This window comes from Manis pentadactyla, chromosome 2 (assembly GCF_030020395.1).
Source record: "Manis pentadactyla isolate mManPen7 chromosome 2, mManPen7.hap1, whole genome shotgun sequence".
Lineage (NCBI taxonomy): Eukaryota > Metazoa > Chordata > Mammalia > Pholidota > Manidae > Manis > Manis pentadactyla.
The window spans coordinates 91,353,128-91,377,168 of NC_080020.1; the positions used below are offsets into that span (position 1 = coordinate 91,353,128).

Here is a 24,041-nt window from a genome sequence, read left to right on the forward strand (position 1 = left end):
TCACTTTTTTCTTGGGTTGCTTTTCCCTCAGAAAAAGTTGGTCAAACTTTAATCAGTCTTTGTATATACTTGTAGCTTAGTAGTTTGCAATTCATTATCAAATGAGATACAGATTTTCTGTTAGATTATTCTTACCTGTGGCCACTCATTTCTTTCTTAACAAGTGAAATAGTTAATCTGTATTTTGGTTTTTCTATTGGAACTTGGGTTTTAACTCCACCCATATATTTCTGTATTAGATAATTTATATTATCACTTTTACAGTCTCTAAAATTTTTAAAGTTTTTAATGATGTATTTTTTCCTTCTGAATAAATTAATAAAAATTTTGACCTGATTATCCTATCTGTATATCAGGATATTCATTTCAGATTAGTTGGTTTGAAGTGAGATAAATAGTAATAGTGAGATTGTGTACTTCTAGTTTATGTCCTTACATTCGACTTTTAAGTACTATTTCTTTATGTGTTATGTTTATAAAAACTTTTATAATAGGTATAAAATAGAATTGGAAAACTTGGGGAAAGGCATTAGTGTCTTAAAATCCCATACAACTCCACATATTTTATTATTAATTTTTCACTTTGATTTGCATCAAAATGATTTCCTTAGATTCATATACTATATGAAAATGCTTATGGCATTAAAAAAATATTATATATTGCTAACAAGGTTTCTGGAGTCATAATAGATTCTTTACAGTCACTCCCATCTTCAAGTTTATGCCTGAAAAATTAGGTTTAAACAATTGATAGCATCCTAGCACACATCATATTTTGTCTGGCGAATCTCTAAAGTTTTAAATGATTCTCAATACTACTTTAGAAAACAGTACTGGCTTTGAAGGCAGGCATCCAGTCAGATAAACAACCTGCTTCAGATGGTAGCCTAAGGAAAAACAAACCAGCCCTGATTTAGATAGCTGTCTTGACTGTAGCATCCTGAGATAAGCACTAAACACACACTCTGGCGGCTTAGAAGAGCACCATACCTTGCAGTGAGGGGATATTTCTCATGTTGAAGCATCACGAAATAATCCCTCTTTCAACTAGCAGGTCTTTACTGCACAACAACATTTTTTACTATTATCCTTGAAATCATCCATTTATGTTTTCCAGGTATTCCTAAATTCCAGTGGAAGTGAGATTGTAATGGCTATAAATACAAATAACAAAACAGTACAGTGCAACATACAGAGTAATATAATGTAATAATTTATAAATGATATATAATTTCTGGTGTTTACATTGTTCCTTTTTTCTGAGATACTTCAGACTGCTTAGGTAAAGATTGCAATTATCTAATAATATTTTATAGATTAGGAAACTAAAAATTCAGAATGTGATTTACCCACCCCAGGGTTAAAAAAAAAAATTGAAACAGTCTAAATCTGTCACTCCCTTTTCTACTAGATATAGTAAATATATTAATAAAATAAAAGTAGCAGATATATTTTATTTCAGGAGGTGCTTTTTATCAATTTTCATCAGATGATATTAGATTCTTTTAGTTCTTCTCAAAACTCTCCATCTCGTCCCAGTCTTTTTTGGGAGAGAGGTGATCAGAACTTCCCTAAACTTATTTTCAGGCTTATAAATTCTCAAGTGTCTGAAAATCTGAGTCTTGGATGTAAGTTTTATTTTCTTTCACCTTATATAAAAAGTTAGGACCTCTTCAAGGTAAGACAGCAGTATAGACAAGCAGTATACAAAACAAGATTCTACTAGATCATCTAAAAAATTTTGCTAGCTCTATTAGCAGGTTTCTAGGGGGCTTTTGATATATCCTGGATGAAAATGCATTGCACATAAAATAGTATCAGTTTGTCCAAAAAATGTTTCTGTGCCTAGAGGCAGATTGCTTCCTGTAAAGCTCTGTAGAATCTATTGTCTCACTCCTCTTCCACTTCCAATAGTTTCCCCTTTCTCAGTAGAAGAGAGCTGCTAAAGCTGTATTAACAAAAAGCATTTTACAATAATAATAATAATAAATTTAAACTTTGGATGCAAGTCACTAATGTGCCTGTGGGTAATCTTTTGACTGCTTTCTAAAAGCACAGGTTAATTCAGGGCTTAGTCTCAGACATAGCTCCATATTTCCTCATTTTGTCACTTTGAATAATATCCCAAACATCATTTTCAAATATGTTTAATGGTTCACTATAGCTTAACAATATCCAGTATATAATTTACTGGTAACTGTCAAGAGATGATTACCCAATGGCATTTTTTAACACAAATAGAAAAAATAATCCTGAATTCATGTGGAACCACAAAGACCTTGAATAGCTGAAGCAATCCAAAGCTGGTGGCATCACACTTCCTGATTTCAAAATATATTCCAAAGCTATAGTAATCAAAATAGTATGGCAGTTGCCTAAAAACAGATTACAGACCAATGAAACAGAACAGAAAGCCCAGGAATAAACCCATGCATAAATGATCAACTGATCTTCCACCAGGATGCCAAGAATGTACAATAGGGGAAGGATAGTCTTTTCATCAAATAGAGTAGGAAAAATTGGGTGTCCACATGCAAAAGAATGAAACTGGACTCTTATCTTATACCATACACAAAAACTAACTAAAAGTGTACTAAAGATTTAAATGTAAGGCCCCAAATTATAAAACTCCTAGAAGAAAACAGAGGGAAAAAGATGCTTGATTTTGGTCTTGGCAATGATTTCTTGGATATGACATGGAAATCACAGATAACAAAAGACAGGTGGAACTACCTCAAACTAAAGAGCTTCTGCACAGCAAAGGGAACAGCCAACAAAATGAAGAGGCAATTTACAGAATGGGAGAAAATATTTGTTGTATTTTACAAAAAATAAAAGTATTATAAAATATATCTGATAAAGTTTAATGTCCAAAGTATATGAGCAACTCTTACAATTCAGTAGCAAAAAACAACTCCAATTAAAAAATGAGCAAAGGAACTGAATAGATATTTCTCAAAAGAAGACATACAAATGGCCAACAGGTATATGAAAAGGTTCTCAACATTACTAATGATCAGGAAAATGCAAACCAAACCACAATGAGATATCACCTTATACCTGTTAAGATGGTTATTATAAAAAAAAACATAGTAAATGTTGATAAAGATGTGGAGAAAAGTGAACCCTCATACCCTGTTGGTGAGAACTGGTGCAGCCACTATGGAAAACAGTCTAAAGGTTTCTCAAAATTAAAAATAGAACTACTATATGATCAGTAACCCCTAGTTGTATATCCACTTCTGGGTGTATATCCAAAGGAATTAATATCAGGACCTCAAAGAGATAGGTGTACTCTCATATTCATTGCAACATAATTCACAATAGCTAAGATATGGAAGCACCCTAAACATCCATTGACAGACAAATGGATAAAGAAAATGTAGCACTTATATACAATGGCATATTATTCAGTCTCAAAAGGAAGGAAATCCTGCCATTTGTGACAACATGGGTGAACCTCAAAGACATTGATGCTAAGTGAAATAAGGCAGGTAAGGACAAATACTGCATGAGAAATCTACTTATGTGAGTAATCTAAAATAGTCAAACTCACAGAATGAGAGAGTAGAATGGTGGTTACCAGTGACTGGGGGAAATGGAGAAATGGGGAGGCATCAGTCAAAGAGTACACAGTTCAGTTTTGCAAGATGAATAAATTCCAGAAATCTGTATAGCATAGTGCCTGAAGTAAGCAATACTGAACCATATACTTAAAATTTCCAGCAAGGTATATCTTATGTTAAGCATTATCATCCCCCACACACAATAATAATCAATAAGGATAATAGGAAGAATCTTTGAAGGTGATTAGTATGTTTATGGCATAATTCATGGTGATGTATACATATCTCCAAATTCACCAAATTGTATATGTTAACTATATAGTTTTTGTATGTCAATCATACCTCAATAAAGTTGATTTTAGAAAAGGAGAAAAAGAGATGATTGCTCATCTACAGGTAGATTCAAGGCCAGGATAAAACCAGAGAAATTTTATAGATATCATAGCTTTGTTTAATTTATGGAGAATTATTATCTGTGAAGTTTGTTCACACAGAATTAAGAGTTGGCACATAAATGCATAGTACTATTTTGTACATTGTTATTACATACTTTAATGTAGAACTGAACGTTCTATCAGTGGACCATGTATTCTGAACCATGAATGAGAACACATGATCTAATACATGATTTCACAGTGGAACAGAATATTTTAAATCAAAAGTCTGCTCACCATTAACTATTACCTATGACCTCAAATTGACCATTGACAGATTTTACTCAGACACTTTTTCCAGTGAATAGCAGTCAAATTGTTCCTGTAAATTTCAGGTAGCAAAAGGTATGGAAAGCATGCAAAGCATTTTTCCTTTACCTGACACATAGCAGACGTTTAATAAATGATTCCCTTTCCCTTATGAATATCTGTTCTCCATGATACCATTCCTGTAGAGCTGATATGTTTGTAGTGCTTTAGAAGAATCTGAGCCATTTGTATTCTGGTGAGCATATTAAGATATTCCAAAGGTCACATTTTGATTCATTTTCATCCTTCAGTCTCACCTCAAATGTAGTTTCTTTTCAGATATAGGCCATCTGTCTGATCAATCTGTATGCAAAGGCTTCTTCCAGTTCCTCTCTTTTATGTTATGCTTTTTGTTTTCTCGTAGTACTTATTAGAATTCATAACATTCTGCTTATTTGATTACTTGTCAACTGTTTAAATGTGATCTTCTAGGCAAAGCTTCCCCAAACAACTATTGAAATTCTCACATGCACATACTCATGCATACACATGTGCATGCACACACGCAAACATGCTCATTGTCATTTTCCTTCACTTTATTTTTCTCATTAACATTTACTACTTTCTAACATGCTATGTATTTTACTTATTCACCTTGTTTATTGTCTAATTTCCCCACTAGAATCAATTTTCCTTGGGGGCAGAGATTTTGCCTGTTTGATTCACTGCTCTGTCCCCAACACTTAGAACAGTGTGTGTGGCTCATGGTAGGTGCTCAATAAATATTTGTTGAAAGCATGAATTGATAATTATAATAGAATGTAAGTTCCATAAGAGCAGGAATTCCACCTGACTTGTTCATGACCATATAGTGAGTAGCACAATGCTTGCTTCATAATAGGAGCTCAGAAAATATTTGTTGAATAAAGAAGCAAGAAGAATTGTCTGGTGAAGAGATAGAGGGGCGAGGACCTTTGTGAAGACCTGAGGCTTATGTATTTGAAGAGCTAAGAGGCCAGTGTGGCTGAAGCTCTCAAAACAAGCACTACATAAATGAGACAAGAAAAGCGGGTGCAAGCCAAATCTGAGTGCACCTTAATAAGCCATGTTAAGGATTCTAGATTTTTATCTTAAGAACTATGGGAAACTACTGAAAGTGTGTTAATGAGTGAGACCAAGAGATCTATTGATTTTCAGAAAACATGGAATTTCTAAGACTCATTGTATCTTAGGAGACAAATGTAATTCTGTAGTCTGGAAAAATCATAGTGGGAAACTGAAGACTTTGGTAAAGTGATCTATATCCTCCTCCCTCCCCTTGGCTTTTCCCCTTCAAACACACCCTACATAGAGAACTAAAAACAGTAGCTCTACCCCGATGATAGTTGAAATGCCCTTGTTTTTCTAGGTAAAATGTAAATGTATTCTTTTTATGCTGGAGGGTACTGCACCATAACTCTGAGATGAAATGAATGGAGGTGTTCATGTACAGAAGTGTGTGGGTTCCATTATTTTGACTTTAAGACTGCAAAATGTTGTGGTGGAAACAGAACATACGAAAAGAAAATGTGACACAACTTTGGAAACTTTAAGACTTCTCATCAACTTCGAATGTGTCCAGGGGAAATGTATTTGTGGGAAGGGCTGTATTCTTTGTAAATCATCAAACTTTTTAATGTATTTTTTAATACATACGTCACTTAAGTGATTAATGATAGAATAATCTATATATATGATTAATATTAGTTCCATACTTTAAGCAATGAGAGAATTTGAGAATCTAATATTAGAAATGGAAGATCAAAGGGAATATATGTTTTTATATAAAATTGGGTTTATTAATTTATAGCAAGAAATATAGTTTCAGTTTATACTTCAGTCAACTCTGTTAGAATCTGCAGATTTTCTCACCTAAGGAAGTCTATCTAGTAGGCCAGTTTATTATCAAAAGGTTATTTACTAAGGATAGTATTAAATATAGGGCAGTATAAATTATTAACACATTAATTAATAAGTATTAGCATGCCATGAAGCTATATCTCTCTGAAGTATAGTTCTTCGAAGTCAGGGCAACCTGCTAAAGAGAAGATATTTGAGTTCTCCTATCAGGGTATCTTCCCCCTGGAAAGTACTTAAAATAGACTGACATATTTTGTCTCTCAGACTCTATTTCTTAATGTTTTCAAGCTTACTCCCATTTGTTTATTATTGTATTATTAACAATTAGCTAATATTCAAGTCATTATTCCTTTCTCACTGAGAATCATCCTAATAAAGAGACTTTATTAGTCTTTTTAGGTTATTGTTGGCTACCTACACAATTTTTTAAAGAGAGATAGATAACTTAAGAAAAGATAATGGTGAAATACTTAGAAGTACATATAAAGGAAGTTTAAAGAAATTGAGTTTGAGTAGCCTGTAAAACAGAAATCTAAATGTTGGCCTTCAAACTATCTTCAGGCTTTGGAACATTTATTATAGTTTGATGGCTGGTAACAGATTGTTCTTCCCTTTCAAGAGCATTAAAAAACACAGTTTTAATTTTTACAGCTGGAAGGTTGTAGATTAGGTATTAAAAGGAATTTCTAGTTATTAAATACTGGAATGTTGCACAGAGAGATTATAGAATCACTTTCCTTGAAGATGTTAAGGTGGTGTAAATGTTCGATAGTGTGGTTTGATATGGGCTTACGACATAAAAGGCATGGAATTATTTTGCATCTCAGTATTCTTTTAGAGGTCAAACATATATATTTAATAGTTATATACTTGACAAGTAGCTAATTCTGTTTGTATTTTTCCTTAAATTTCAAGCCAAAATCATAGGTCCATAATCACATTTATCTTTAAAGATCAAGAGTTTTTACTATGGCTTTGCTTCTTAGAGGTATTGTTTTAAACCATTTAATCATTTTTTAACCTCTTCCAATTAATGACTAGTTATTTAATCTGAATTTCTGGATTAGTTTTTGGTATATACGTATGCATGTACATATAGGTGTGCATATATGTTATTTATATATATATATATCACAAATATATATATATATATAAAATTTTTTTGCCTTTCTGGGATCTCTTGCACTTAAATTGCACACATAACAGGATTAACCTATTTAAAGCTGAAATAAAGGTACATTATTCTCTCTCTTCAGATGGCTACTAAACACCTGGAGCCAGGCCATGGGGTCACCATATGTTGGTTTTCAATTTTCCTTTGTGTGATATGATGATAAGTAACCTTTCTAATCACTGATGCTCCTTCCTGACCTCTTCAGGGCTCTGCTCTCCCGCTTGGCCATCAGGATCCTTTATTGCAAACAGCTGTTGAGAGATGTTACTGATAGGGTAATGAGGACAAAGAAAATGTTTCATATCCAGAACCAAACACCCAAGGTGGCATAGGGCTTAGGGTTTCTCAAGGGCAGAAAATTTGTGTTTATTTCTTTTATGATCTTTATGGTTGTTAAAAAAAAAGTTTAAGAAACAAAAACTATCTATCAATAAAGATACAATTTTCTCTTCATATACTGTTTAACTTCCTTAATGATATAATAATTATAAAATGGTTTTGCACTTTTATGATATATCTTTCCCTCCTGTATAAACTGCTAATTTTAATTTTTTCAAGTAAATCAAAGGGCTCTTCTTCCCATTTTTTAGTACATTTAATAGCTATTGTTATTTGAAAGGATGAAACTTAGAAAAGATGCCAAGTTCTTTTATATTATTAAAAGGATCTTTATAAAATAATCATTCTATTTTCTCAAAGGAGCCCTAGTTCATTTCTTTACAAAATTATTTTCTGAACATCAGATACATTATTTTACATTAGCTAATTACTTTAAAACTGCATTCTCTCTCTATATTTTTATTATGATTTACATTTACTAATATTTTCAATTGTTTATGTCTGTAGTGCCATTCATCTGAAAAGTTAAATAGACTAGAAATCCAAGACTTGATATTAAAATAAATAAGAACATTTTAAATGTCTCTTGAAAGACACGGAACACTTTTGAAGAATATGTTAATGCTATCTTCTAAAAATCCAAGTCAAGTGGTGATCTTCCATTCAAAAGTTCCAATAATAGTAATAATATGTAAATTGAAGCCTAAACTCATATATTGAGTGACTATGTTATGAATTAGTGCATAATGGTCTTAATTTGGAGATATCTTCCTTTAAAATACAGGTAAAGCGTAGCAGGGTATTATGAACATTTAGTCAGATTTTATATTATATCAGAATACAAATAAACCTTTATTAATCAGCCTTAATGGGCCAGGGACTTTATTCTGTTCTGATATATTTAAGAGAAATGGGAAAGTAGCTCAGTTGTGTGGAGATATTTTGGGCATTTATATCAGGCAAAACTGATTCAAATCTAGATTTAGTTGGATTGAAGCAAATTGCTAAACCACTTTCTAAGAAGATTGTCTTGATAATTAAATGAGATACAAACATGAATATGCCCAGCACAGTAGTTGACAGTATACTCTGAGGGAGTGATACTTCCTTTCTTTTTTTCCTGCCTATAATGTTGCTCCTAACAAGTCATGAAGTGTATGCTGGAGTATCTCCAGTAGTGGGAGATTCAGTTTTTAAAAATATATTTTTAATTGAAGTACAGTTGATATACAATATTGACTGCAAGTATACAGTATACAACATAGTGCTTTGACAATTATCTACATTATTAAATGCCCTCCCCAATAAGTGTAGTTACTATCTGTCAGTATAGGAAGATATTACAATATTAATGATGATATTCTTTATGCTCTTTTGATCCCCATGACTAATTTATATTATAATTGAGATTTTGTGCCTCTTTGGGAGACTCAGTTTTATCACTGTTCAGCTCTGACTTTTGGAAGATACTTTTGACACTGAACTGAAGTCTGTTCCCCTTACCTTTTACCTATTAGTTGAACTTGTGTCTTGTCTACATTGGCATGCATATCCTTTATGTAGTTGGCTTTTTAAATTCTAGGAAAAGAGCTCCATTTTCAAAAACATGACAAATGGCAAACAAAATTCATCATCCATGTACAAAAACAGGAAATGCTAGATAAATAAAACTAGCAAAATGTAATTACATACTGTTTTTTGAGGGTAACATATTTCTGTGATGAGAAGAGACACAGGTAAAATTGACAAATTGTGGAATGATGCAAGCATAGTGCATAAGTCTTGTTTGTTCATATATGGTTGTTTCTTAGTACATTAATGATATAATGCTTTCAGGGAAGTTTTCTCACACAAGAAAATCTATAGCATTATATAGACTCCTCAAAAAAACTGAAAGTCCTGTGGAAGGGTCTTTCTTCATTGGACACAGTGGATAGCTTAGTAGCTTCATTCCCAAAACACTAAGCTACCTATTGAAGTCATGAGGACAGATGAAGAATCTGTGAAGATACATCCTTTTGTGATATTTTAAAAATGTTGAATGATGAACAAGCTATACCCTAAGTCCAATTCTTAATTTTTATGAAAGTAGTCTCTGTTGGAGGTAGATACCCTGCAACATCAACATCTGTAAGAAGGGATCATCACAAGCCATAGAGTTTAAGGCTACAAAGGGTCACCTGATAGGAACACTGGGAACAAATAACTGCCAACAGAGATTTAACTGCACAAATGTTTTAATAAGTTTAAAGATTTGAGTGGTCTGCTCTAAGTCTGATTTTTCCATAAACCTTGTTTTTTCATAAGTGATTTTGTATAATACAAGACTTTTCACAGAATGCCTTTGTCACCGTGCAGCAGAAAGCTTGTACATATAAGAACCAAAAAAGAAGGTTAGGGTATGCCAGAAATGAAGAGGAGTGTTAGCTCAAGTGGCAAGCTGGGGAGCTGATGTTGCTCCTGTTGGAGACATGACCTTGGACATGAACTAAGAAACTGGAACTGAGGCCCTTTCACAAAGTCAAAGCTTTAGAAGGGCCATCTCTACTGTGAGGAGACAACTAAATGGAAGTGACAAGTAAGCTTGTCTGTCCTTTGGTCTGGATAGGGAAAAATTACTCCCATAAGAAACTGAAGCTCTTAGCTTTTACTTCACATGAGAGCTGAATACGACTTTATACAGTCTACATATATGATACTGACCAAATAAATCAACATAAAAACTGGTTCAGTGAAACTTTGAAGTGTATGATAGAAACAAAGGCATGAGGCTACAGTTCTACAATTCAGGAGGCCCAGGACACTCATAGAAAAAACAATATTCATTGAAGATAAGCTTAAATACAAAATAAAAAACAACAGGAATAAACAATCCACCATAAAGTGAATAAGCAGAAAGATTAGCACCCCAAGAGGAAAAGATACGGAAAATATGAAAAGAAAGTAAGAGATATAGTAGTTAGAATGAGAAGGTCCAATATAAGTTGAGTAAGAATTCCAGAAGAAAGAATGGGGAAGTTCCATTTTACCTATGTCTCTTCTCTTCACAGAAATACATGTTGTCACTAATTAAATTAAATTAAATTATGTTTTGTTAGTTTTATTTACCTAGTTAGTTTTATTTTTCATAACACTGATATAATGCTTAGTGAAATATTGAAAGAGATACTAATTAATAATTTTTCAGAATCAGAAAAAGATACGAATGCAAAGCGTGAATCCAAGTAGATAAATAAAAAGAATAGAGTTGTGAGACTTCACTAAAGCAAAGGCAGAGAAACTATTGAAAGCAACTAGTAAGTAATACTTTATCACAAAGAAACAGCAATTAGAGTGACAAGTGACTTTTCATCAGTGAGATAAATGTTAGCCTAGACTTCTATATGCAACTAAAATATCATTTAAAAAATGAGGTCAAAATAAATATATTTTCAGACAAATAAGAGCAAGAGACCCATGCAAAATTATGAAAGGATGTATATCAAGAAGAAATGGTTGGAAACAGCAGATAGCGGTGGGATATAAGAAGCAATTGGTTATTAAAGGCATCGGTAAACACATAGATACATCTAGATAAACACTGATTATCAAGATTTTGGCAATGAGTTCACAAACTTTTAAATTTTTATAGACAAGGAAAATTTCTCTCCAAAAATTAGTGGACCAATGTAGGGGTGCCAACTTTTAATTTTGCTAAGTTGGAACATTCTGTAAAGATGGCCATTAGTACACACACCCTGCCCTCATTATTCTTACAGTATATTGTAACACCTAAAAAAGTAAAAGGAGTAAAACAGTAAATAAGGACAGCCCCATTAAAATTAAAAATTTTGTTTCATGAAGAAACTTAACCACATTTACATCATTCTTCTAATTTTGTCACAGAATATCAAAAACTTTGCCATAGAGCAGTACCAATCCATGGTATTTTGACTACATGCCTAACTATACCCTACCTTCTCCCTGGTTCCGATAAATTCTAAGTGATAGTGTTATTGTTCATAACACTAACATAATGCCTGGTAAATAGTAAAGGCTCAACAAATATTCTTGAATAAATGGGAAATAATACTATTAGTTTTGTTTTACCAGGCAATCTTCCTAATTGGTTAGAAGTTGGTCCCATGAAATTAGAGACTCCACGTCCATCTATCAGTGTTATGTAACAGAAATTTTCCTTCATGGAGACTGTTGATAACTTCCCTGTCTCTTTCCGTAAACTTTCCCAAAGACCCAAATCTCTCTTATAGAGTCTTTCCAAAATTGTAGGGTTAGAGAAGGGAATTAATTGCCTTAACACACAAGCAATAGTTTGTTAGTTCATAGAGGTCATGAGACTAATCTTGATCTTAACATTGTATGAAAATTCATGAGTATGTGAAAGAGAATTGTGCTCTTCTAGAGCTAAGCTGGCAGGTAGTCAAAAAAAAAAAAAAACCATCAACCCCTGTAACTATACTCCACCCCTATTTTCTTTCAGGGAATTAACCCAACTACTATAATAGTTGTTACACAAATTCCCCATGAGGCAAAAAAATTTCATAATGCATTTAACTTTATGAGAGGTTGGGACCTATCTTAGGGTGCTAACAGCAACTGATAATACATGTACAATTGAAACTGATACACCTATGCAAATACATTGATCATCCATGTTCTAGCATCCAGCAGTTTAGAGAAAGAAGGGTATTTCTGAAAGTGTGAAATGGTTCTCAAGTGTTTTCAGAAAGTGTACTTCTTGCTTTCTTGGTATGAAGTGAAATGTCTTGGTTTTTATCTTTCAAGAGGGTATTTTTTATCTTTGGACATCTAAATTGGGATATCAAATCTTTCTCATCCAAGTTTATATTTTTAGATAAGGGATCTATTTGAAAACTCTTCAGAGCCTTCTCCAAGACTAGTGTAACATCTTGAGAATATTTCCTATATATAGATTTCCAGTTCCATACTTAAAATAGAAATCTGTGAGTAGTTATTGCTCTGTAAAACTGGAATCCCCAGGAACCAACCAAGGTAATAAAATCCTATTAAAAGTGGGAATCTACCTTTCAAAATGTGTCATTCTAAAAGATAAGAGGGCCCTATCAGAGGGCTGTATTGTGAATCTTGAGATTAAGGTTTTGGAAAAAGTATCTTGAGTGCTTGCCATTTTGGATAGAGATTTTCAAGGCACTTTTGGAAAATAGAGTTTTTGTGACTTGACTAAATAGATGATATGAATATTGTGTTTTTCAATGATAGAATTTTAATTTCACAGTTCTGTCTAAAGTAAATTGTAGGCTTCTTTTACTTCTATCTAAAGTAAGATTTAGGCCTAATAAAGATCATAAAAGATCAAGAGTCTGGTCTAGGATTATGGATATACTTTTTGTGATCTCCTAATATATTTTTCTAGCAGTGCTTCTCTGTTTTTGTGTAGACATTTTCTTTGAACATGGGTATTTTTGCTACATGGAACAATATTTTAAAACCCTAAAATATTAGTCCTACTGCTTTTTAAAAATATTAAATAAAAAAAATACATCTAGGAACATACACTAAGAACTCATCTCCTCTAGAAGAGGAAGAATAAATTAGTACAAATAACTTTCTATTTTAAAAATTGAAGTATCATTGATATACAATCTTATATTGGTTTCAAGTATACAACACAGTGGTTCAACAGTTACCATATTATTAAATCCTCAGCCCCACTAGTGTGCTTACCGTCTGTCAACATGGGAAGACATTACAGAATCACTGTCTGTATTCTCCATGCTGTACTACCAACTCCATGTCCAACTTATGACTGAAATAAGAAGTTTTCTCTTAAAATAGAAACTGAAGCTCTGAAAGAAAGTGGAATTTGTAATAAATTGGATTGTAAGAACACGAAAGAATTGTCCACAGTGCATATTGTTTTTCTTTTCTAATGTTTTAACTCTCTTCTTGCTCAGTACTTCTCCAAGTGGAATTTAAAATAAAGTAAAATGCAGTTTAAAGTAGATACTTTTTCAGAAGTATTTGGAAGTCTAATCGGAATAAATTATCTCCTCCTCTGCCTGGTGGGAGGGGACATCCTAAAGAGAGGCCCAAAGATATATCCCTTCAATCAGCTGTCCCCTGTGGGTCATTTCCGTTTGTCAGAATGGTGAACCAGTGAATTAATTACATTACTGCTTTATTTCTGAATTGTGTTTATGTAACATATATGTTTATGATTTTATTTTGAAAGTTAAAAGAGCAGTTGGAGATTAATAGCAATAGAATTGAATGCTATATATAAATTTTTATTTGCATATTCTTAATATATTTTTATTGCAAATATGTATTTTATGCCAAGTGATTCTAAATTAAATTAAAAACTTGTAATATCAGTCATGGTGCTAGTTGGTGATCATACATAAAAAGAAACTGAAATATTTGAAAATTTTCTTCAAAATACAATTATTAGTTTTTTGCTCATAGTTAAAAACTTTGCTCAGGGATATATTCATCATCTTATGTTAAAATATGATTAATTTATATAAATATGGACAAAATGGAGTATTTTGTTTCCAGTATTAGAATAAATTTTGTAATTTTTCCATGCTGAAGTAGCATAAGAAATCATAATGAAGAAGACAAAACAGCTCCAAACAACATCTGAAAAAAAAGTCAAATATTACACATAAATAGCAGCATTTTTTCAAAACTGTATTTCCCCTTCAAGAAGGTGGGTTACCTTGATGAACTGCAAATAAGTGCTGGATTGTTCTTTAGCCATATATGAATTTTAGAAATTATTTCCTTCCCATTCCCATGGTCTCTCCTTTATTTTTAGCAATATTTTATTAGTAATTGGTTGAGTATTGTATATTCTTGAGAGTAATAGACATATATTTCCTTTTCACATAGTTATTCTTTCTCCCTACTCTTCTATATTGATGAAATTTCTGCACCTTATTTTTAAAAGATCCTAATCAATATTAAAAACTAAGGTATAGTTTGTCAACTAAAATAAGAACTATAAAGACAAATGTTTAAATGATTCTGCAAAATGGGTAACCCAAGTTCTCATAAGAACCTGACCTGAAATCCTCATCTTTGATGCTTCATCAGCAGCAACAGCCCTGGGATCTCTTTTTAAAGTAATGCTGAGTGACTGTAGATACATTTTATGGAAGAAGTAGACTTGCTTTTAGTCTCTACTTCTGATCAACTTGCTTTTGCCTTCTTTCCTAGGAAGTGTGTAGAGAGCTCTGGTGTCTCAGCAAAAGCAACCGCTGTGTCACCAACAGTATTCCCGCGGCCGAAGGAACACTCTGTCAAACTGGGAATATTGAAAAGGGGGTAAGTGCAAATGATTTATTAGCTATTGACATGTAGACTGAACTGATACATTTCTGGTGTAGATATTCAGCCACTAGGAAATCATGCATACTCATTTAAAAGGTATATTCCTAGCTTAATGAATTAATTGTCATATCTCAATATCTGCAAATGTGCATTGTTTAGGAAATTACAGTGACTATTTTCTGGGTCAGTTACACCTTTTTGCATATGTACGTATGAGTTATATTTGTACAAAAAGTCCAACAATCTTGTACTCATAAAATATAGTCTGTTTACTCATATAAGTCTAGCTTTTTTCTCATAAATAATTCCTGGGAAAACTACGTGATTCAAAATAGACTTTTTAACTATAGTCTAGCTAGAGTTGGTTTTAACTGCAGTATGAGACAAAGAGCTAACAGCAGAATAGTTAAAAAATTTATTGAGCATGGAAATTAGAATTAAGTGTTTTAGTTTCACCCATCTACTTTTTAAGCTATCATTATTTAGAATTATTCAAACAGATAAGAGTAATTTATGCTGTTATAAAATTCTTTTAGGAATTGCCATATGTAAGAATTCTAGAATTTATTGCTATGGACTGAATTTATAATAATAACTATAACTGTCATCTGTTCTCATTTCTGACTTCTTCCATGTTAGTGGGGCTAGTTTCAACAAAGATTACACGGAACTTCAGTTGCAATCTGATGTTTAAATAAAAAGAATGAAAGCTTTTGGGCAGCTGTCATAGTTTTATTAATCCTTGCTGACGGCTTCACTCAGGACCCATGACCTAGTGCCATGCTGATGGCTTTTCCATTCTAAGTATGGAAATGTTGGTAAATTATGCTAAATATATGAATTGATTGAGTCATTTTTACGGGATTAAGGGTCTTTTTTTTTTTGAGACTTTATAAGTAGCCAGTAAAAATACAGAGACTTTCACGAACTACCAAAAAATTCCTTCTTCTTTTTTTACCAAAGCAATTGAAAATATAAGGAACCACGTTCTTGAAACAACAGTCTAGGTTTATTTTGGAACCAACAATTCTTGTCAAGTAACAATTTACATCAATCTGTACTTATAAGAAATACATAACTGTAAGGGGGGAACAGTGAGAATCTGTTTCTTTTTTTACCACTGATTGTTATTCTTGTGATCTAGTCCTTGGGCCTCAGTTCCTATTTGCCTAGAATAATTCTATTACTAGGCCTGAGGGGTCTTTTTATTTTACTTTATTTTTAATCCAAAGCATAAAGAATTCATTCTTTTAAACACCTCAGAGTCCCAGAAGCATTTTGTAAATTAAATAATCATTCCAAGTAAGTAAACCATAAATAGTGGGTACCTGAGAACACATAGCTCAACCCCACCAATCATTTCTTTGGTAAACATGTATTTAATATCTTATCATTTGTGCTTAATAGAGGGACCCTCAAATGTCATATTTTACAACTATGTGGATATATGTGATAGAGGTAACATTTTCATGGAAATTACAATTTTTAGGGATACTTAGAAAATACTCTTAATAATATTAAAGGTAACAGTATAGAATTTAAAGTTAGGTAAGCAAGTAGAAGGAAAATATATTTCCTTATAAGCATAAATTAAAATAAGCACAGACAAGAGAAAGTAAATAAAATGGAACAAAATATATTTTATTTCTAAAGAGTCACATTCTCAACCTAGGTTAATGATTGCCAATTTTTTTTATCCCCAAACCTGTCTGCAAATGAAGTCTACAGAATTCTGATAAATACGTTTGAAAAAATGAAAATGCTCTGGTTAAAAGAACCCCTACCTGCCTCCTTACCTTGTCCTTGGACCCCTGTAGCTCCTGATATACTTCAGCAGAACACCTTGAGCTCCATGAAAAACTATATAAGAAACTTTAAAGTGTACCACAGTTTGTGTACCAGGAGGACATTCATATGAAAAAAACAATAGAGTGTAGTATATGAAGTCAACATTTTAAATTAATCTAAAAACCAAATCTTAGCAACTCTTCCAGAGACATGGAAGGTCAAAAGACAGCTTTAAGAAAGGCACTGAATCTTAAGTGAATGGATAAATGAAAAAAACAAATACATATGCAGACTCCTAAAAAGAAAATAGAGCTCTAGAAGATCCTCAAAATATCCCTCTCATTAACTTTTTTATCTGTGAAGAGGCTGTAAAGAACAATCAACCTACATTTTTAAGAGAAAAATAAAAAGAACTAGACATGTGAGCTGAGCACTTCTTAATTTGTTATTTATTTATTTTTTTCTGGCAATCATGAGCATCGAAGTATATAGGCATGAGTTTGTGTGTCTCAGAAACATGAATAAAAAAATACGCACAACCTCTAGTCATAAGTGAATTTCAAAACTACTTTCTTCAGAAGGAACAAGAAAGAACCTACATCCTGTCTAGCCAGCTAGATAAAACCAAAGCTGCTCATGGTTTTTTTTAATATCTTTTTTAAGGTGGGGGAAGGGGAGAAATATTGCTTAAGTGATAGCGTAGACATAGCCAGAGGACTGGATCTGCAATGATCTCGTCAAACTCTGGCTACAAAAGATATGGGATCCCTGCCCGGGGGCGCAGTTCCACAAATGTTCCATGTAAGTATGGGAACTGTTCCATGCACATTTAGCAGATGGAGTAAGAAATATAGCCAAAAAATTAAAAACTGATCTTTGCATGAGTCCTGGGGGGTCTGACATCGCTCTTACAGCCATTGGATGTTTGCCTGAATAAGCCATTCAAGGATTGAATAAGAACCATATGGTCTGAGTGGATGTGCTCAGGGACAGTAGCATTAACCAGAGGAGGAAATGTGACAAGAACGACGGTGCGCTGGTCCTGTGCATCTACAGGTCAGACTCCTGCAAATCAATCATTATAACTTCCAGCCAAAAGAACTTTCCTAAGATGTGGCATCAACAATAGCCCTTTGGATAGGAGCTAAAGAGATACCATATTTCATAAAATAGTAAACAAGATGATTTAGACTGTAAAAACTCCAATAGCAATGTTGGCATTGTTACTGAAAAGATATTAATGATAATCAAAACTCAATTCTTGCAATCTCTGATGGTGATCAAAAAGAATGTTTCAAATATTTGGTTTATTGCCAAAAGACTGATTTAATGACTCTATAAGTCCCAATTAGGAAATATAGCACAGCATTTGGGCTTATATATATATGACATTGATTCCTAATATCTTTGCATGAGAAACATAGAGCTGAATTATAATAGGATTGTATGTACTCTTCCAGTGTATTGGGTGTATGAGAGGACATTTGCAGCCTTAGATCGTAATTCATTTAGGGTAGAACATAATGTTTTGACTGGGTCCCAAACTATAAACACAGGAAGTGAAAAAGGAATAGTTCTTCCAATTGCTCTAGAAATTTAAATAATATGGCATGACAAGTTCTGATTTAGAATTTGGGCTGAAATAAACTGCAGCATTCCTGCACCTGCACAGGGAAAAGATAAGACTTTTAATAGTGTTGTGCTCCAACTCAGCTTTTCTGACTTGGGAAGAATGTTCTATATTGAATCAACAATATCACTTTCTTTAAAATCTTAAGATTTCTTTAGAGGGCTCTCATTCCAGATGCTGGCTGGACCCAGTACTGGCTATGGTAAAGATTTACCTTAATCACATCCTAAAGTGGTTCTAGTTTAAAAATATATATATATTTAAAGATACTATGTAGACTCATCTTGAAATTTTCCTTTGGGTAATTCTGACAAATTCTCAAAGTGAGACTGAGACATATACCTTGCTTGAAGACAATTCCCTGATATAGATCATGAAATTCAGTGGTCCAATAGCAAGATTTATTGCCTAATGATTAATGATGAATACATATTTCTTAAGAAAACTTCACCAAAATATATCATCTTTCTAGGTAATTTTTTAAAACATTAATTTTATTCAGCAGGAATGTGCAAGCAAGAATGAGCAATATGAAATTTTATTCTGACAGTGGAATAATTTCACTTCTTTCACCTTTCTGAATCTGGTTAAACCACCTGAAATGGCAAAAGAAAGCAGAATGTACTCAATTTATCTCAATATTTAGGGTGAAATAACTCGACTGATCTTTAGAATTGTCCAAAATCACTACGTTGTTTATAACCGTTGAGAATAAAGATTAGAAACTAGTCTATCCATCTGAATATTTCACTTTTCTAGTTTAAGAAATTAAGTAAAATTCTATGCCTACAGAAATAGAGTTTTTATAGGTTTGGCAACTTTGGGTTAAAAATAAGGATAAAAATAGAAATTGCAGCATTCAAATTTCTCACCTTTATGTGCTTATAACTTTATTCACTTCATGTTGCTTTATTTGGTGTAATCTAATTATATTACTTAGGACTTACACATACTAAAATCTTTATGTTGATTAATTTAATCATCTAGAAAATTAGCTAAAATAACATTGTTCTCATGAAGTCCCTAATAGATTTTTTAAAGCATTTATTATTTAGTTAAATCAGTGTCTTTACTTAAGTCACATGCTACGTCAAGGTACTTACTACTGAGGGGAAAGAAAAATGGCCAAGTAGGAAGGCAAGGTGGAAACCTCCTCCCACATGCATACCAAGGAAGCAATTACAGTAAATACAACTAACCCTGAAAATGACCTGAAGACTGCAGAACAGACTACCTATATCTGGTGAAGAAAGGAAGACCACACAGAGAAGGGTAAAGTGGCAGAACCATGATCAATCAGGACCCCAACCTTTCTGCATCCCAGCCCATAAGCAGCAGGAGTGAGAACAGAGTGGGGAGGCGGTAAGCATCCAGGAACTCTGCACACCTGGCCCTGGAGATCTGCGCTGGGAACATGAGTCCAGGTTGCATCAGGCTTTGGTGATTAGCAGGAGTGGACACCAAGGAGTGTTGGAACACTGGGAGGCTGAGAATCCTGCTGCTTATGGAGGACAGACATGTTCTGTTAGTCCCACTGAGACCCGAAGCAGAGGCAGCAGTATGAAAAAATATACCAGCAGCAGGAAGGGTGCCAGAGAGGAGAGGGTTGGACAGAGCTTTCTCTGCAGGAGAAAGGGCAGGTGGATGACACTTCCCCAGCCTTACCTCAGACCAACAGGTTGGGTGCTTGTGGGAGCCCCAATCATTCCATCACCCTTGCTGGTGTCTCAGTCCCAAGGCTTTATCCTGTGTACCTGCCAGCACACCAGGCTTGTTCAGCCCACCAGAATTAGACTTTGCTGCCTGGCAGCCAGAGGGAGGCTTCCCAGCTTTCTTAGCCCTATATCAGCCCAACCAGGAAGGCGCTTGTGGGAGCCAACTCCTAGTGCTTCTTCTTCCTCATGGGCATCCCAGCCCAGGGCCTAGTGTCTGCCCACCCACCCTGTTAGCCCAGCAGTGCCACCATTACTGCAGGACAGGAAGAGGGCTGCCTGCCCACAATGATTCCCAGCAGAAATGCCACTGCTATTTTCACAAAGGGCTAGTAGAGGTGAATTGCCATCTTCCATGGACAGAGATAGACCACTGCTGGCAGACAGAGAGAAAGTCAGCCCTACCCATAGCCCACCAACAGCAACTGGGGCTCCACCAAAAAGGAGAACCAAGCACTGGAGAGAAAAGAGTCATGAGCTTCTGGGCACCACAGGACACCTTCTTCATAAAGCCATTACCCTCTAGACCAGAAAGCTCGGCAGATTCAATACAAAGGAAAAAACACAGAAACCCTGACAAAATAGGAGGCAGAGGATTATGTTCCATACAAAAGCACAGGACAAGACACCTGAACGAGGGCTAAATGAAACAGAGATCAACAATCTTCTGGATAAAGATGTCAGAATAAAAGTCATAAATATGCTCACTAATTTGCAGAAAAGTATTAATGATCTCAGGGAGGACTTCAACAAGGAGAAAGTGGAGTTGAAAAAGAGCCACAGAGCTGATGAATACAGTTACTGAAATGAAAAATATAATGGAGGGAATGAATAGATTGCTGCAAGTAGAGGAGACAATCAATGAGATGGAAATCAGAGAACAGGAAAACAGTGAAGCTGAGGAACAGAAAGAAAAAAGAATCTCTAGAAATGAGAGGGTGCTAAGAAATCTGTGTGACAACTCCAAACAAAACAATACTCACATAATAGGGGCACCAGAAGAAGAGAGAGACAAAGTGATAGAAAGTCTCTGAAGAAATAATTGCTGAAACTTCCCCAATCTGGGGGATAAAATAGACACCCAGGTCTTGGAAAACAGAGAGCCCCTAAGAAAAGGAACTCCAAGACATGTAATAATTAGAATGACAAAGATTAAGGATAAGGAGAGGGTATTGAAAACAGCCAGAGACAAAAAAAAATTACTTATAAGGGAAACCCTATTAGACTATCAGCAGACTTCTCAGAAGAAACTTACAAGCCAGAAGTGAGAGGCATCAAATAGTTAATGTTTTGAAACAGAAGGACCTTCAACCAAGAATCCTGTACCCAGCAAGGTTATTATTCAAATTTGAAAGGGAGTTTCCTAGATAAATGAAAGTTAAAGGAATTCATCACCACTATGCCAGCCTTACAGGATATGTTAAAGAGACTTCTGTAGATGGAAATGTTCTTAGGCCTAAATATTTTTTACCTGTGAAAATAAACCCACAGTAAAGATTATAGGTCAATTATATACCAATCAAGTATGAAATTAAAACAAAAGAAAACAAAAGTAGTAAAACCAACTACACAAAATCAGTCAAGGGATACTACACAAAAAGTGCAGATCATGACATCTAATACATAAAGTGTGGAGGAGGAAGAAGAAAAAAGTACTTTTAGACTGTGTTTGAAATAGAGGAACCACCAACTTAATATCGACTGTTACATAGTCAGGAAGCTATCCTTCAACCTTACAACAACCACAAACTTGAAAGCCTATAATGGATACACAAAAAATTTTAAAGAGAAATCCAATCACAATACTAAATAAAACCATCAAATAACATGAGAAGACTATAAGAAAGGAAGAAAGGAACAGAGGAACTACAAAAACAACCAGAAAACAATGAATTGGCAATAAGTACATACCCATCAATAACTACCGTAAATGTAAATGGACAGAATGCACCAAACCAAAGATGTAGCATGACAGAATGGATAAAGAAAAAAAGACCCATCTGCATACTGTCTACGAGAGACTTGTTTCAGACCAAAGACATACATAGACTGAAACTGAAGTGACAGAAAAAGATATTTCATGCAAATAATAAAGCAGAAGTAGCAGTACTTATATCACACAAAATCAACTTCAGAACAAAGAAAGTAACAAGAGACAAAGAAGGCCAGTACTTAATGATAAAGGGTTTATACCAACAAGAGGATAGAATCATTATAAATATCTATGCACCCAACACAGGAGCACCTAAATATGTAAAACAAAGATGAACAGAATTAAAGGGGGAAACAGACTGCAACTCATTCATATTAGGGGACATTAATATGTCACTTGCATCAATGGACTGATCAGCCAGACAGAAAATAAATAAGGAAACAGAGGCACTGAACAACATGTTAAATCAGATGGGCTTAACAGATATCTACAAAACAGTCCACCCAAAAGCAACAGGATACACATTTTTTCTCAAGTCTACAAGGAACATTCTCCAGAACAGATCATGTACTAGGCCACAAAAAGAGCCTCAATAAGCTCATAAAGATTGAAACTGTATTAAGCAAATTTTCAGACCACAATGGTATGAAACTAGAGATAAATTACACAAAGAAAACAAAAAACATGTGCAGACTAAACAGCAGGCTTCTAAATAATCAATGGATCAATGAACAAATCAAAACAGAAATCAGGCAGTACAGGGAGAGACAAATGAAAACAAAAATTCAAAAGCCTATCTGTGGAGTGCCACAAAAAGGGAAGTACATGATAATGCAGTCTTACCTCAGGAAACAAGAACAATCCCAAATAAATCATTTAAACTCACAATTAAAGAAACTAGAAAAAGAACAAATGAAACCCAAAGTTAGTAGAAGAACGGACATAATAAAGATTAGAGCAGAAATAAATTAGATAGAAAAGAATAAATCAATAAAAAAATCAAGGAAACCGAGAGCTAGTTCTTTGAGAAGGTAAACAAAATAGACAACCCCCTAGCCAGACTTATCAAGAAAAAAAGGAGGAAGTACACAAATGAGCAAAATCAGAAATGAAAAAGAAATAGTCACAATGGATACCACAGAAATACAAAGAATCATTAGAGAAGTCTATGAAAAATATGCCAATAAACTGGACAACCTGGAAGAAATGGACCAATTCCTAAAAAACTACACTGTTCCATGATTGACTCATGAAGAAACAGAATATCTGAACAAACCAATTACCAGTAACAAAATTAAGCTGGTAATCAAACAGTTCTCAACAAACAAAAATCTAGGACCAGGTGTCTTCACAGCTCAATTCTACCAAACATTTAAAGAGCTAATACCCATCTTTTTAAAAGTATGCCAAAAGGTAGAAGATTAGGGAATACTGCCAAATTCAGTCTATGAGGCCAACATCACTCTAATACAAAATCAGACAAAGACATCACAAAAAAACCAATATTATAGACTAATATCCTTGATGAACAAAATGCAAAAATCTTCAACAAAATATTAGCAAACTGAATTAAAAAATACATCAAAAGGATTGTCTATCACAATCAAGTGGGATTTATTTCAAGGATGAAAGGATGGTATAATATTCATAAGTCAATCAATATCATACAACACATTAAAAAGAAGGATAAAAACCACATGATCATCTCAATAGATGCCAAAAAATAGTTTGACAGAATTCAGCATCCATTCATAATAAAAACTCTCAATGAAATTGACATAGAGGGTATGTACCTCAATATAATAAAGGCCATATATTAGACAAGCCCACAGTTAACATCAGACTTAATGGTGAAAAGCTAAAAGGTTTTCCTCTAAGACCAAGAACAAGGATGCTCACTCTCACCACTTTTATTCAACATCACAAAGAAATGAAAGGCATCTAGATTGGTAAGGAAGATGTTAAACTCTCACTATTTGCAGATGACATGATATTATACA

General features: G+C 33.8%; 1 protein-coding gene across 2 annotated transcripts in view; it reads left to right on the plus strand.

Annotated features, from left to right (window-relative positions):
• ADAMTS6 (ADAM metallopeptidase with thrombospondin type 1 motif 6) overlaps positions 1 to 24,041 on the plus strand; it is a 310,955-nt gene that overhangs the window by 183,103 nt on the left and 103,811 nt on the right. For both annotated transcript variants that reach the window (XM_036887870.2, XM_036887871.2), the window contains exon 12: positions 14,865 to 14,972. In XM_036887870.2, coding sequence (XP_036743765.1) covers positions 14,865 to 14,972 — 108 coding nt within the window. The remainder of the gene's footprint in view (positions 1 to 14,864; positions 14,973 to 24,041) is intronic.